The sequence below is a fragment of the Bombus pyrosoma genome, linkage group LG3 (genome assembly GCF_014825855.1).
Source record: "Bombus pyrosoma isolate SC7728 linkage group LG3, ASM1482585v1, whole genome shotgun sequence".
NCBI lineage: Eukaryota > Metazoa > Arthropoda > Insecta > Hymenoptera > Apidae > Bombus > Bombus pyrosoma.
Genome location: NC_057772.1, coordinates 16,484,174 through 16,500,830, shown reverse-complemented (window position 1 = coordinate 16,500,830; position 16,657 = coordinate 16,484,174). Strand labels below are relative to the sequence as shown.

At 29.1% G+C, this 16,657-nt stretch overlaps 1 protein-coding gene across 4 annotated transcripts in view; it reads right to left on the bottom strand.

Annotated features, from left to right (window-relative positions):
* LOC122566297 (ubiquitin carboxyl-terminal hydrolase 45) overlaps positions 1-15,372 on the bottom strand; it is a 55,334-nt gene extending 39,962 nt beyond the window's left edge. For 2 of the 4 annotated variants that reach the window (XM_043723387.1, XM_043723389.1), the window contains exons 1-7: positions 15,131-15,287; positions 14,870-14,974; positions 11,252-11,385; positions 10,988-11,178; positions 8,977-9,133; positions 8,618-8,785; positions 22-243 (exon numbers count right to left, since the gene is read on the bottom strand). In XM_043723387.1, coding sequence (XP_043579322.1) covers positions 22-243; positions 8,618-8,785; positions 8,977-9,133; positions 10,988-11,178; positions 11,252-11,385; positions 14,870-14,957 — 960 coding nt within the window. In that variant the 5' untranslated portion in view covers positions 14,958-14,974; positions 15,131-15,287. Of the gene's footprint in view, positions 1-21; positions 244-8,617; positions 8,786-8,976; positions 9,134-10,987; positions 11,179-11,251; positions 11,391-14,869; positions 14,975-15,130 lie in introns of those variants that run through there. The other 2 variants (XM_043723388.1, XM_043723390.1) reach the window with 2 other exon arrangements.
* Positions 15,373-16,657: the final 1,285 nt, after the last annotated feature.

The window sequence follows — 16,657 nt, the reverse complement described above, 5'->3', positions numbered from 1 at the left end:
ATAAAATAAATATATACTCACCCTGAGATCTTCGTTTCGTACTATTTCTAGAAGATGTCTAAGAAGTTCATGCGAATCATGTTGTCCTCCATCCATACATTGCGTTGTTTTCTTTTTAAACGAGTTTAACAACTCTGATGGACGATAAGATTGACGTTCATCAGTATTTTGCATTTCTGTAAGTGTTTTGCATAAAATTGAGGTAAAACTGCCCCAACCTTCTAAAATACCCTCTATTGGTGGCTAAAAAATATTTTGTTAATAATATTTAAATAATATATGTAATGGCAAGTTATTTATTGCATAATATTACTATAAGCATATAATATTACTAAATGTATAAATATTATAATGCACATCTTGTAATATAAAAAGGACTTGATCCAATTGACAATTATTACAAAATTATACATAGAACCATTTGAATAAGCTGCTTGCTCTTAACGATATAAAAAAACATATCGAGAAAATCTTACTTAATTTTAAAAGGAACATAATCTGCGATATTAGTATTTTATAGAAATGTAACAAATGACGAAACACTTATTCGTTAAAGAAAGGAATGCTTCAGTACTTGCAAAAACATTATGTGCTTTTCTTACAATTATACATATAATCTTATGACTACAATCAAATCTATTCTCAAATCTGCTTATCTGGAGCTCTTATATTTTTAATAATTATTCTATAATTTACATGCATACATTGTCTAATCTAAGATATAATTATATCTTTAAAAATTTCTCAGATCATCTTAATTGCTGGTATAATATTAAAGGGAATGGATTTACATAAAAAAATAAGTTGAAAATTTAGTGACGTTTTTTCATAAGAAGCTTCATTTTGGAATAAATAGATGTTGAAGATTCATCGAGAATACATACAAACATTTGACTGTACTATGTATACTAATTTACATTAATTTTTGTTACGATCATATGTACATATTTATAAACACTACTAACGGTGGCTTGACACCTACAATTCCTAAAATTTTTACTTACAAAAGCGATGTAGGAAAATAGATTTTCGAGATTAGATTTTTGCATAATTGATAGTGCAATGATTGATAAATATTTTTCATGACTCAAATTACACCGATAATAAAATGGTGACAAAAAATAATATACCAACTACTTTCAGGAAGACGTTGTAAAGAGGAGGCTTTAATCAGATTTATGTTAACAAGCATGTTTGAAGGAAATAAACTTATAACGGAAGTTTGATAGTTCAAAAATTTAGAAAAATTTGGAGCTCTGCAAAAAAATAGCTCAGATGATACCAACGAAAGTACAAAGTTTTTCTGAAGCTGTCACACTGCACGAGTATAATAGAAATCTTCATGCGTGTAATAATATAATAAAATTCTACTTGTGTGTAATCCGATAGACTTTCATTCTTTTAAAGAAGCAAGAACTATTCCGCTACGTACATGGTGTGTATAGTAAAATCGCAATTATACATTATGCGTTATGCGAAAGATATTTTTGTTTTAAAAAGATATCATTTTTGTAACTTACGTAACCACTACAGTAAACACAACCGTGCGAAATATGTACATATATTTTATTCTACTATCATAAAAGTATAACCATAACTACACATATAACGCTTGCAAATTAGCAGTCTTAATGAATTCATAGTCGAAATTTCAGTGTCTCTGTCATACTGTATATACTCATAATAGTATATAATACAAGTATATACATATAATAAACTATCTATTTGAGTGTCATCAAAAATTAAAACTACAAAAAAATAAAGGAAGAGAAGCTTTTCTCAAAAATTCTTTACATAGTATAGAGCATGGAAAATGTCAAAACTATAATCCCCTTTTCCACTTGTGATTAGTCGCGCGCGACTCTCAGTCATACAAAATCCATTGTTGAATATGGTACAATTCCTATACGCGCTGCCGCGCCTAAGGATGCGATGTCGCGAGACGCGAAATTATGCGAAGTCAAGATCAATTGCATGCGACTACAAAGTATATGAAATACATATATGTCATACCCACATCCAGAACAACTACATGTGACTGAATGTCATTTTACTGTTAGAAAACCTCTCTCTTCAAGACGTTTTAATATATAATACTATTAACTTATATTGCTATGCATTATTATATAGTAATAATATATAATAATATCATATTATAATAATATATAATATTATAATTTATAATACCTTTAACATAAATAATTAATATTATAACGATGAGAGATTTTCTACCGTGATACTACACATATGTTTGGTTGTTAAACTGACAGAAACTCCAGAGTTAATTATCTTATTTATGTCCTTCAGCTTTTCCAAAAAATTTTTTGTTCAGTACTAACAGTTTCTCGACATAACTAGATTACTAACTTTTTATAAGGAATGATTTAATGAATTGATTAATATGTTAAAAAATGTATGGTTTCATTAAAAAAAAATTAAGCTGACCTGTATTTGGCACCGCTCGCGATTAGCCGCAAGTGGAAGAGTTCTAGGTTCTAGCTACGCGTTATACAGCCGACAAACCAACCGACCGGACAACAGTTAAAATCGCATAACTATGCGACGGTGTCCATATATATACATATGTATGTATGTACATCAGTAGCACGTCGCGAAATAGAAAAGGATTGATGGCGGAGCGGCGAAGAAAGACAATAAACCCATTCACCAGCGGCGAAGAAAGACAATAAACCCATTCACCAGCGTCGTGTCATGCGGAAATAAACATTTGAGAGAGTCGTACAGCGTGGCCACCCCACAGTGGGGTCCGCTTCATTTTCGTATCAGTCAGAGAACACTATTGCAATAATGAAACTTCTTTATTTTTTATTTTTTGTTAATGAATGATTGAAGTGAAACCAAACACGACATTGTTATCGTATTGTTTACGATAGTAAGATACGAGCGAACCAATCGTATATAGGGTGGGGCATAATTTAACGTGATCAGCGTTTTTATAGGAGGATGTGTAAAGAACGCATGAAGGTCAACTTCGTTTTTTTTTAGATGAAATTACATATATTTTTTTACATACATTCATTCTTCGGAGCATTCTACGTCAAATAGTGTTAAAGGACAATATTACTATTATTTTAAATGTATTTTTTTTATATTATTACAAATGTATTTTTTTTAATGCTAAAGAAATTGCTGAATGAAGATTTAACCGAACTGAAAATACACGACGTTTGGTCGTATCATAGAGCCATCGTTCTTTCTAACATTTCTTAAAAATAATTAAGAACAGCGCCCCACCGGTTGATTTTCGGAATCTCAATCCTAATCGACGCTACGCACAATAGAAGCAACTAGATCCCAAGCACGGTATTCAATACCAATTGAATCACGTCAAAAATAACTCTTCAGATTTCTAGCTTAAGATGCCTCATTAAGAGATTGAGAAATAGGCAGGAAAATTATATTATTAATAATAATATAATATAAATTATATTACTGTATATACATATTTGTTTATTCGTATTTGTTTCAAGAAGCAATGCTTAGCACGTGTCATCGCCCAAATATCACCAGTTCGTGCTTCCTACTTCAGTGAAGTTCTTTCCGCAAAAATCAGTAAATTTGTAAACTCAATATCTCAAGTACTAATTAAAGTTAGTCGTATATATAGAGAGTTAGGGAATTCTTTTTAATAAACACAATCAAATGATCTGAAGAATATGTACCACGTAGAAAAACGAACTTGATCTTCTTCGCTCGAAAAATAACTACGTAAAAAATATTCGCCTTCATCAAAAAATGTATGTCTTATGCCATATAATCTTCATATGAAAAGCTTTTTGTAGCTGCAATACATTAGAAAATATGTAAAGGACTGTCCAGAGTTACCGTGGTCGCTCTGTATAAGTATGTGATAAAAATTAATATTTCGTACACCATAACATCCGAATGTAAGTAATGTTCCCTTTTATATCGAAATGATCGTCAGAAAATGGACCGTTAAAAAATGGTGTTTTTTATTACTTTTACAAATTTCTTATATTTAAAAAAGACGACATGATCAACGACATTCGATTCTATAAAAAGACAGTCCTTTCCAACGTTTATGCTAGTGAAGAGAATTTTTAATAGTGACAACAATTTTTCCAAACATTCCTGAATGGAAATCATAAAGGGTAGTCTGAAACCGTTTGTACTGCCGGTCGCTTGCTTCTCACTCATGGAGCTGCTATATGCCGGATATTAATTTTGATTACTCAAAGGAAAACGAAAGAAACACAGCGTATTATAATTACGTAAGATCACAGAAGACTACGAACTATTCGAATTTTTACAATTTTTGTAATCATACATACTGAAGGATTTCATCTATACATATAAAACTGACAATAACAACAAAAGTTTTACTATAATACCGAAAATCCAAATGCCAATTTATCTGTATTTTGTAGAATTGTTTGAAGTTTATGAATATTCAATGAAATAACATTTTACAACAAAAATTAACAATTAATTCGATAAGATTTAGATACTTAGTAACTATATATAACTATATATACTATATTACATATATGTAGAAACTATATATACGTAATTTAATTCGAAAAAGCTACAAAAAAAAAAAATAAAAACTAATCAAAAGATTACAAAATTATACTACTATATATATTATTCAATAATGGATATTCAGCACAGCTGTTAAACTTTCAGGGTACCGACTTTTCATGTTCATAGTTTCATTTAAAAAAAAATTGGTTTATATTTCCCCCACACATCCTTCTATAAAAGCTATTCGCGTCAAATTATGTCTCCCTCTAAACCATCCAACTTTCATTTAAAACATATTTCATTAAAATCATTACTTGCGCAGTAATGAAAGTGATTCCAACTACGTGTCCCGTATAGACATTTTATCGCACAATTTTCATCGATATTGGTCGCCTGTATGGCGTGCGAGCCTGGCGATCGTATCAAATATTAACTAGAGTTAGGACCCTCCAAAAAGGCCACTTTCACCTTCGTATCGGTGAAACAACACTAATCCAGAAGCAAAATATTTTTATTTTATATTTTTTCTTAATAAAAATTTCATTAATACATTGAAGAGATTTTTCTAATTAAAGTGAGATCAAACTTCATGTTGTTATAAAATTTTATAGTAAATTTAATATAAAAATATGTGGACTGTCGCATTGCCCAATTTTATAACAATATCGTGTTTGGTCTCATTTTAATCAGGAAAACCTCACCAATATGTCAATGAAACTTTTATGAACAGAACATTAAAAATAAAGAATTTTCACTGTTGCATTAGTATTGGACTCGCCGCTACAAAGCTGAAACTGTACGACCCTCTCAAGTCAATGTTTAATATGGTAGTATCCATGTGATGCGATAAAGATGAAATTTCATACAATCCCAGTGATAAATATGACAGCTATCATCGCACGAATGCCATGTAGAAGGCGCCCATTTAACACTAGGTTTTGCGGACATTTCGATTGCGTCAAAATGACGCGTATCCGTAGAAATAGGTATACCACATAGAAAACTTCAAAACTAGAAAACTTCAAAGAAAATGAATTTCGATATATATTTGTCTCGTTAAATGGATAAAAGTCAGTATAAATGGTAGAAGAAAAATATAAATCGTGTAATTTACCTCACGAAATTCGAAATGCATCGAAATAACGCGTCCCGTAAACCTAGTGTTAAAATGTTGTGTCTGTTTCGTGTCGTATTGGTTGATCAGTCGGTTTCTTAACTGTGCAATGTGCAACTAGGACCTAGCCTATAACTATAAAAAATTAAATATCAAAAGATTATAAAACTTTTAATTTAGCTGCTTTTCATATCACGTGCAATTTCGTAAATATTCAAAATTACAACTTGTATTTGTTTTGAAGAATGGTTTCATCTTTATTAAATGTTTGCTTGCTGGAATTAAGAATGGTTTCATTATTAGCGTCATTTCTATAAACTTTCAAATTTTTCTGAATTTTCGAGTTACCGGATTTCTCTTGCTAACGCGATGCAAGTAGATGAAATGAAACTTAGACCATTTACTCTACAGCTACCTTCGTAAAATTGATAACAGTTAAAAAATAAAAATCTTTTTTCGAAATTTATTGATCCTTTAATTTTGTTACCTAGTATACAGAGTAGATTAATCGGGATTTATTAAATCGATCCCTGCGAATATTTTCGAAACTCATCATGATACTGAAAAATATTTCAAACAAGAAGTAAGTGGTTTCGAGGGGAACATAATTTGATGACATTAGGTTTTTGTAGGTGGATACATAGAGGACATATGAAGGTCAACTTCATAACTTTCAACTTTCATTAATGAAACCATGTATTTTTTAATACATCAATTGTTCCACCTTAGCTATTTTCTACAAAGAATTATTAACTTATTTATGTCGAGAAACCATTAGTTTAGTAAATATTTTAACTTTTGTACAGCGAAACCTCTATATTCGTCACATACTTTCGGCAAGAAAATGTTACGATATTCATCCAAAAATCCAGTATTCATCACTAAAAGTCTAGATTACTCTAAACCCGTACTGTTTGCCTTATGCAAATATACATTTCTTAATATATTTTCTTGGCCTTAGCTATACATATATTGGTTTTATAACTTTTTTAATATCTTAATAATCTAATAATCTAAATAATCTTTAATAATCTAAATAGTATACTTCAAATAGACACTTGTTTCTCATTCGGCTGTTGCTAGCATCTTCTCAAGAGTTCCAATATTCGTACAAAAGAAGACTGTTGAGAACGTATCGTTGCCAACGTTGGTGATCCAACGAACAATACTCCAAGAAGGAGTAAGAATAAAAGGGAACAATGCGAAATGAACACGGACGAAAGACGAGACGAGAGATAAACAAAACACTTGAGTTTATTGTCACAAAATGCAGTTAGATTGAAATAACTAATGCAACAAAAGAACTGAAGCTAACATTCAATACCAAGTGCAGCAGGAAAAACATCATACGAGATACGTTTAACAATTAAGACCATTTATTAATTCGATTCGACACTGAGAACTAATTATTCTCTTTTTTGTTAAATTTTTATAATACAAAAAGTTGATTCTATATTCATCCAATTTAATATTCGTTCGTCCTTCAAGAACAGATTAATAACGATATATCCTTGTGAAAAATTATATATTATTTTATTTACTTATTTTTTATTATTTAAAAACTAAAAAATAAATGTAGAGAACAGTAAACATTATGAAATAAACTGCATCTAGTTCTGCAAATTAAGCAAATGAAAAATAAAGACGAAGAAAATGAGTCAAGAGTTAGACAAAAGGAGATAAACTATTTTACGCAAATAAATAGCTATACGATTGAATAAAAAAAGAAAACAAAATCTTACAGAAACAGAAAGGAATGAAATCAGTAACTATATATTCCACGAGGTTTCACTGTTTTCACATTTGTTTTCTTCGTCCTTCACACGACAAGTTTTACAAGATAAGAATTAAAATATCTGCTAAGCTGAGGCTATGCGCGCACTAACAACAATTTATCGCATTCGTTTATAAGTTTATATGGACATGCGCGCATTTGACTACACGACTGTAGGACGATTTCTTGTTATTAGAAGAAGAGAAAAAAATTAAACTTTTAATTGCTACAAGAAAGAACGGCAAATTAGTGCTAATAATAATTTTGTGTATAAAATACCAAGATAGAAAACTAATGCATTTAAAAAAAAACATATATAGTTCCACTAAAAAAAAAAAAAATAAGATTGTCCTCCATATGTTCTATACATTTCTATCTACAAAAAATTATTAATATCAAATAGTGCTCTCCTCGAAATAGTTTTAACTTTTGTTCGAAGTATTTTTTCCACTATCATGAATAGAGTGCGAATTTTTATGCAAATTCATATTTTTCAGAATATAATTTAAAAAATAGAGAATTGAGTAGAGAAATTTCAATAGAAGATTGTTTTAAATACCAAACATCATAACAAACACTATACTTTGGGTATTTTATATATTTCTTCATATTATACGGGTTGTATGTAATTTTGAACTTTCAAATTTCCTATAAATGCATGGAAATCCGCAGTCTAACCATGAATAGTTTTGGAGATATTCATAAGGATCGATTTAAATGAGACATCCTATATAATGTTAATATAAATATAATAATTATATGCAATAATATAAATAATTATATAGGATAATATAGAATAAACATAGAATTGCAAATGATTATTGCTCAGAAAACTAATTTTTTATGTTGGTGGCAACTAATTATAAATTAAAGAAAGATGCATTTACTGCAAAGGTATTAGATACTATTAATTTAAATACAAAAAGTATATGCAAATATTATTTCTACAAATATTATTCAATATAGCTCAGATTTATTTCAATACATTAAAAGAATGTAATTTAACTTATTTTGTACATGACTTGTTTAGAGTAATTATATTTTTCGAAAAAAATTAAAAAAGTAATATTTTATATGATACAATCACGTTTATATGTTAACTTTGATTAAAAAATTCATTAAAAAAACATTTAATTTAATTTTCATTTTTATGTCTTGTTATATGTTATTTAGTTATTTAGTTTAGTTATTATATTGATGGTATACATTTAAAATCAACTTACTAGATCAACTTCTTCTGAGTTATTAGCAAACTTATGTTTGCCTCCTGGTAAAATGAATTTTTGTCCAGGAAGACGCAAATCATCAAGAACTTTGACTAAGAAAGGCGTTTGTGCTAAACATTGCAGTACTGCATTAAAAAAGCAGGTGTTTCCCAAATTCATTAAACCCTAAAATAATATAGACTTGGATATTTTAATCACATACACATATTACGAGTTGCATCTACTTTTATCAAGTACATATCTAAATATTATTCTTACATAATTTCTTTATGTTTGTCAACAAATTACATTGCAAATGACTTTTTTAATTTATTGAAATTCATTAAAATAGTAACCAAAATTACCAAAATACATACCCCTACTTTAGGCAAATTGTATAAACCTTTTTCTTTATCTACTTTATTTATATCTATGGTTTCCTTTTGACATTGTATCATTGATGTCTTAGTTTGTAATGAATTTTTTACTATGCTAGATCTTTTTATAAACTCCACTGTTTCTTGAAGCTTTTTTCTAAAAATTAAAAATTATTACTTAGTCTGTAGGTTTAAATCTAAAAAGTTGAAAAAAGTATATTATAGCGCAATTTTGAAATTGTAACAAATGTTTTTATTACTTAATTACATACACCATAGACGTTGCAAACAAAATTTCTTTAAATTTATTTCATAATCTAATTTCATTATTAAGTTTATTATGGTTATATGATCAGGAAATATTTAAAAACCACTTGTAATATAATACCTTTTCTTTCAAAGCATTTTTTTAAACTTTATGATTGTAATTGAATACTAGAAATTATTAGAATACATATCTAATTTCTTAATTAGTATATATAGGTTATATAAAGGTTATATATATATATATATATGTAGGTCATGTACATGTAGGTCAAAAAAATATTATTGTAAATGTTGTTTAGTAATTTGGTAGAACATTAGGTGGTATAGATAATTTTTCTGTAAATATAGTAATGGGGATATATCAAAGTCAAGCTAATCTTTTTAAACTCTGTATTTATTTATTGCAATATAGTAATGTTTGTTGACGCAAATACAACTGCCTGATATCAATCTATGCAGTGAAATGTTAAAAATTAAATCCAAAGACGTCAGATCAACTCAACTCTGTAGCTGACGTAACTGTATTGAGTAACCCTTATCAGGTTATATATACTATAAATAAAAACGGAGCTTCTTATTTCTTCTTATCCACCTTAGATTTATACTTTTAGTTTATAATTAGGAGAGAGTTCAAAAGGTGTCCTTCAGTGAGTCAGAAAGTCGAAGGGACAGTTTAAGCATTCCTTTAACCATTCATAACGTCGGTTTCTTAGCCGCCTTTAACATAAGAGCTCTTTCGACTTTTAGCTTACTAAGAGCAACTGACTGCTAGAAGCTAAAAATATAAATCTAATATGTATAAGAAGAAATAAGAAGTTGGATCTCTGTTAATGGTTTTTATTTAGCTCACTTTTCTGTCTGCCTGGGTAAAATTTTGTAAGCGAAATTTCACTCATTCTCCAAAAAGATAGAAAGCTGAAATTTTTAAGACTAAAAAGTAAAAATAAAATATATAAGTTAAAAAAATTAAAAAAGATCGCTTTTTAAAAAAATGTAATAGAAAAAAGAAAATGATTTTCTTAATCAATTATCAGTAATCAAGGCTCATATTAACTAATAGTTCTACAGTTTTCAGAATTTTAACAGTTCCAGAGTTTCTCTATTTGATTAGATAAATCTCAAATTCACGAATTGAGTCAAATATTCTACCATTTTTACCTCGTAATCGTTAGAGAATCATTTTTCTTGCCTTCGTTAGAAATTTCCCTGTATATTATTATTACATTCAATCATATAATGATATTTGATTAATAAAAAATTATTTTCTTCCGTTTAGTACATTCTTAAATAAAAACCACATGTTTTTAATTTTTTTAGTTTATATGTTTTATTTATAGTGCTGAGGTATAAATCTAGCAATGAGATACATAAGGGGAAATAAAGAGCGCGACCTTTACCTATAGCGTATAATCTAATCAGCGATGTTCGATATCGTTATTCGATGCAATCGCGCCAGCTATTGATTTGCGTTGATCTAACGCTTTCGGATCTAATTTATGATATTCCACTATGTTATGAATAAAAAAATACAGAGTTCCATTAAAAAAAATTAACTTGACTTTGATACTTGTATGCTTTTGACTTATATACTTTCCGATAATTTCGATCCCTCGTGAGATATTCCAGTATAGTTATTCCAGTTAAACGAAGTAATATATATATATATTATATTCACTTTTTTGGATTTTTTATGCGTTTTGTTTTATGTACATATATAAAGTTGTACATTTATCTTCATACATACCTACAGCCAATATTAATCTTTGTTTCACATTGAAAACACCAAACACTCCAATAAAGACTCTCAACTACCATAACATGACAATCACTATGTGGCTTCTTATAATGTTCCAAAGCATGACCACATTCTTCTCTTCCACAACCTTGATATCCACATTGTAAACAAATCAGTACAGCTGAATTTGTTACATATTCCTAAAGTTTTATATATATTCACTTTAGAAATAACATTAAAAAGAAAAAAGGCTTTAAGTTTTTGAATTTATACCTTTTCATTGAGCTTTGATGAATTATTTTTGCACTTTTTACATATTGAACATTCCATACTAATTCCTACTTTATTGACACATTTCTTAATTTTATTAAAATTTACTGCCTTTGGTATATGTGGACATTTATTATCTATAAACATTAATGTATATATTGCTTAATATTTTTGTAGAACTATTAACTAAATATACTACACATAAGAGGAGCAGAGGTATGGGGTTGGAACATGGGAGAATCGCCGGATAGGGTAAAAAGAGGGTACGTAAAATGGATCTTGGGTTTAGACAGGACAACACCAAACTACATACTGACAGAAGAATGCAAGATAGAGGAAATCAAGGTAAAAGCGTTAAAAAGAGTAGTAAGGTACGAGGAAAGAACTCTAGAATCGGAAAAGGAGCTGGTAAAAGAGTGTATAAAGGAGAGAGAGAGAAACTGGGGAAATGGACAGGAAGGGAAAAGAGCAAGAAAGAGAAAGAAGGAACTAGAAGAGGTGAGAAACGGAGAGACACAAAGGGAAGCAGAAGGGGAGCAAGTAAGTTGGACTGGAGACCAAATTGTAGAAGAAAGAAGGAAGAGAGAAACAGAAGAGAGGAGGAAAAGGATAAGGGAATCCAAATACAACAGGTACTACAGGAACATAACCAAAGATGAGATGCTAAAGTACTTGGAAGGGAGGATGAAGTGGAAGGACAGAAAAATCATAGCCAGATTCAGGTGCGGAAATGAAACCAAAGCGAAAGAACATTGGAAAGAGGAGGAAGAAAGAAGGTGCAGATTATGTGGAGGGGAAGAAGAGGACCTGAGACATGTGCTAAAAGAATGTGAAATAACAGGAGGAGCAAAGGAAATGGAAAAAATATTGAATGGGACTGGGGAGGGACTAATGGACCTGAGAGCGATAATAGAGAAAAGAAAGGTGAAGGCAATACAAGAAGGGGTAGAAGGACAGGAAGGTAGCACAGCAAGGAGACAAAAAGACCAAAGTGGCAATAGTGTGTAGGCTTAAGTTGCAATAATTTGTAGACATAAGTTGAAATAGATCGTAAGCATTAGTTTTAGATTAGAGGTAAGAATGTGATTAGTGCAATAAAGGGCTGTAAAGAAAGCTGAAAGTTCGTCCAAAGCCGAGAGGCACGGACTAAATAAATAATAAATAATAAATACTACACATAAGAATTTAACTTATTATATCATAATTATATATCATTATTAAGTTTATTAATAGGTTCCTGCAGAGCTCCTGTCTGTTACTGTTTATTTTCTACAAATTCAATTTTTGAAAACATCTTATATATTTATTTCAAACTATGTATTTTCTATTATTATCTATGATAGTTCCTCATCTATGTATATAGATGTTGAATTATAGGGACTATACTACTAGATATTTCAAATGTTTATAGACTCTTTCTAAATATCTAATTATCCCTATAAAACTTACAAAATAAATAAAATTTACCCTATAAAAGAGATTAATGAAAATATCTCATTTTAAGTACAATTTGTATTACCATATAAGTGGGTCAAATAAATATTTTTGTAGTTTATAAATTTTGAAGCTATATTATTTCAAAATGATAGTTACGCCTTATCAGATGTCAATACTTTGTACATACCACTAGATCAGAGTTTTATTTGATAAGTTTTGTGCTCAAGTCACCTATTATGTTGGCTTCCACTTTACGATATGACTAATATAATAAAGTTTCCAGATCACATCAAATGTGACATACAACCAATAAGAGTTATGAATATTTGTTCAGATGATTTGCACTGGTGTATGCTTACTTATGAATGACATAAAAAACTTTTAATTAATACTTGAGTCAAAAATATATTTTTAATATGAAAGAATAGAATTGGGATCAAAAAGCTTTCTGTACATACTTATGAGCACATAAGACAATATATAAAAACAATGTAACAATGCTATTGCACTAAACAATATTAAGTCAATATCATTTTCCTAAACAAAGGAAATAAATCTGAAATTAACTAAGTATAAAATTAATTCTAAAAATGGAAATTTCTATCCCTCTATATGAACTACTAATGGAATACAGAAAAGAAATGAAGATACTTCAAGATGTTGCTAATATATTAATATAAATATATATCAATATAGATATATATTAAGATAAAACTAAATCTTTCGGAGATTGAAAACATATTGAACAGCACATATCAACTGAAACATCTCTATAGACAAACAATTTTAAAATTAATTATAAAATTGAATCAAAAACTAAAATTAATTAATATGATTGAAACTAAGTATAGTAACAAAGTTGTATCTTAAATTATTTGTAGTATCATTCGAAAAGCAGATTATAATAAATGAATATAGACGTGAAGAAACTCTTTTATTAGTAAATTAAATAAAAAGAAATGAATAGATTTTACAAAATTAAGTAAATTTAAGTAAATAATCAAATAGAAAAAAAACTTTATTCGACCATGAAGCATAGCACAGGCAATGTGAGTGAGGTTGAAATAGTATAACTATCAATTTATTAAATGCAATATCTTTTTTACATTTTGAACATTATCTGCATGACAGAGCACAAAAATTAAACCTTGATAGATTGTTTATCTTTCAGCAAGAAAGCAACTTTATATAAATTATGAAGAAAGTTAAAAAGGGATTGTCCTGCAATATATTTAATCACCTTTCTACCCAATCATCTGATTTGAGCCCAATTGGGCATTTGTGGGATGAATTAGGCAGATACATTAGAAATTGTAATACAGCAGCAAAGAACAATCAAAACAAATGTTAATAAAAAAATATAATAATGTTAAACCTGCAACGATAGCAAAATCAGTTACTTCTGTGCAAAAAAAAGGGAGAGAGGTATTCAAAATTGAACATGTGGATCATTAACTATCATAAAGAAAAGTAAACTTTTCATTTAATTTAAGTTCATGTATGTACACAAAGGTTTTTTTCATTTAACTTTTGTTCAGTTATCATTTACATCTCACTTCTGTGTTAATAAAAGTCACAAATTCTTTATTTTTGTCATATTGATTTTTAATATGTCACTATCAAAAATATTCACATAAATTTGAATAAAAATTCAAACAAGATATACCAAGATTATTTGATCTACTATGTATCAGTGTTATATTTATTTTAACATTGAAACATAGTTTCTAAGAACAAAGAAGTAGACAGAGTTTGTGCAATAACCTATTATTATCACAATTTATTCAAATACATAATAAATGAATAATTTAATTAGTAAGAACAATATAAGGATGAATATAATTATTATATAATTAATAAGTACGAATATAGATACTATAAGAATGGATATTGCACAATCATTATACAAAACTACTACATAATTTATCAATTTTTAAATTATGCATTTTTCGATATTTATCATTATGTAGTCATTATGCCAAATAACTACATAATTTAATTATACTTTAATTATACTAAATATACTATACCAAATAACTAAATATTTACTAATTAATTCTTTAAGACTTAATTCCATTAACAAAATAAGTTAATATAATCTAACTTTTTGAAAATGAATATTTTTTTATTATAAAAACAAATAAGGATTTTGCAACCAAAGTTTCTTAAAAAATGAATTCTAACCTGTATTATTAGATTCGTTACACGAATCAGTTGAACATTCATATAACTCTCCATTTGCATCTGGTTGTCGATTACGTTTTTTACTCATCTCGATGTATTTTCAAACTGAAACGAATATAATTGTTAGAACTTTTGATTTTTGCCACTTAGTAATTTAGTAAACAAAAAAGCATGTGGGAATTTGGTTAGACTAGTTATTCTAGAAAATGTATACGATAATCCAAACAGTTCCTAACATATAAACGTTAAGCGTTATTATACCTTATAATTAAATCGTGGAATAATTTTTTTAAATTCACGAAATGTTATGCTAATTATTCAAAACAAACTAAATACAAGCACTAAAACAAAATATTACCGTAACAATTACTATGCTTGCACAATCCATATACTGTGCGTGTACTCTACTACGATCATATAAACAGGTCTCGACACTCGTATATTAAGGCCTAGGGAAAACCGTCCGAAAATTGAGTCATGATTAATTGTGAAAAATCAACATGGAAGGCAAGAAGGTTCTCGTTCTGCGCATGCGTAGCATGTTATAAACGTCTCAGACAGAGACAGAGATACTCTGCTCATCTCTGTCTGTCTCGTAAAAATGCAGATTTTATTGACCTACCATGTTGATTTTTTACGACTAGACACGACTCAATTTTCAGGCGGTCTTCCCTAGCGACCGACAAGAGCTGTTTATAGGATCATATACTGTATCACTAATACCACCACTAGTACCACTACTGTACTTTCGAAATATCCAATCACACAATTGCAAACTATCAAAACTATAATATAGACAGGATTGAAAACTTAAAGTTACGATATACTGTGCACTTGGCTTTACACAGGCTCATCCACTCATTGATATCTACTGATATCTATAATATGTTATATACTTATTATTTACAGAAAAAGAACATGTGATATAAGCGAGTGATCAACTCATGTTCCTAAAAAAAACCCAATACACAATGTACTTCAAAGCAGTGGAAATGATCTGCAGTATTTGAAGAGATCTGATGATCTCAAAAAAGGAAGCGCTCAAATTTTATAAGAGAATGAGATAACTAAAAAATAAGAAAATGCCAATTATAAGTAAAAATGTTATATAGCACTACATTATAGTTTAATTTATAATTTATATTCTACATATCGCAACGTATTTTATAATCTTATAAATTTATATTTCCAGTGCTATTCTTATAGGCTAAATATTACAACAATGTACGATTTAATATATGTAGTGGCACATGAGTCAGAGGACAATTCAAATCATGTTGTTGTTTTGCCTCGGAGTATCAAGATCGTTAGGATAAAAGTAATGTAAGAACAAATAAACTGCGGGCAAAACAATGTCGTCACACATGTAACCCCCCGACTAGTATAAATAAACGGACGCGATCGCGAGCAGGACACACATACCGAGTATCTAACAGTATCTACAGTATCTCCGAGTATCTTCGAGTATCTACCGAGTTACGCGACGAGCATTAATGAATATTTATCCGCAATTTTATTTTGCGATTAATACTTTGTTCTAACGACTCACGTATACAGGCTGTACATTAATTTATTAATTTAAATATATTCGACGGTTTCGTCCTTTAAACCTCACGTAACAACCATCCTCTACACACATAAACCTCTACACATATTCAAATCGGCGTGACTCGGCAATCTACACTTCTATCTGGCAGAGTGGGTCACCATTGGGTCACATCTTTTGTTTAGGCATCAGGCAAAGTGATCGGTAGAGCACGATTCATCATGATTCACATTACTTGTTTC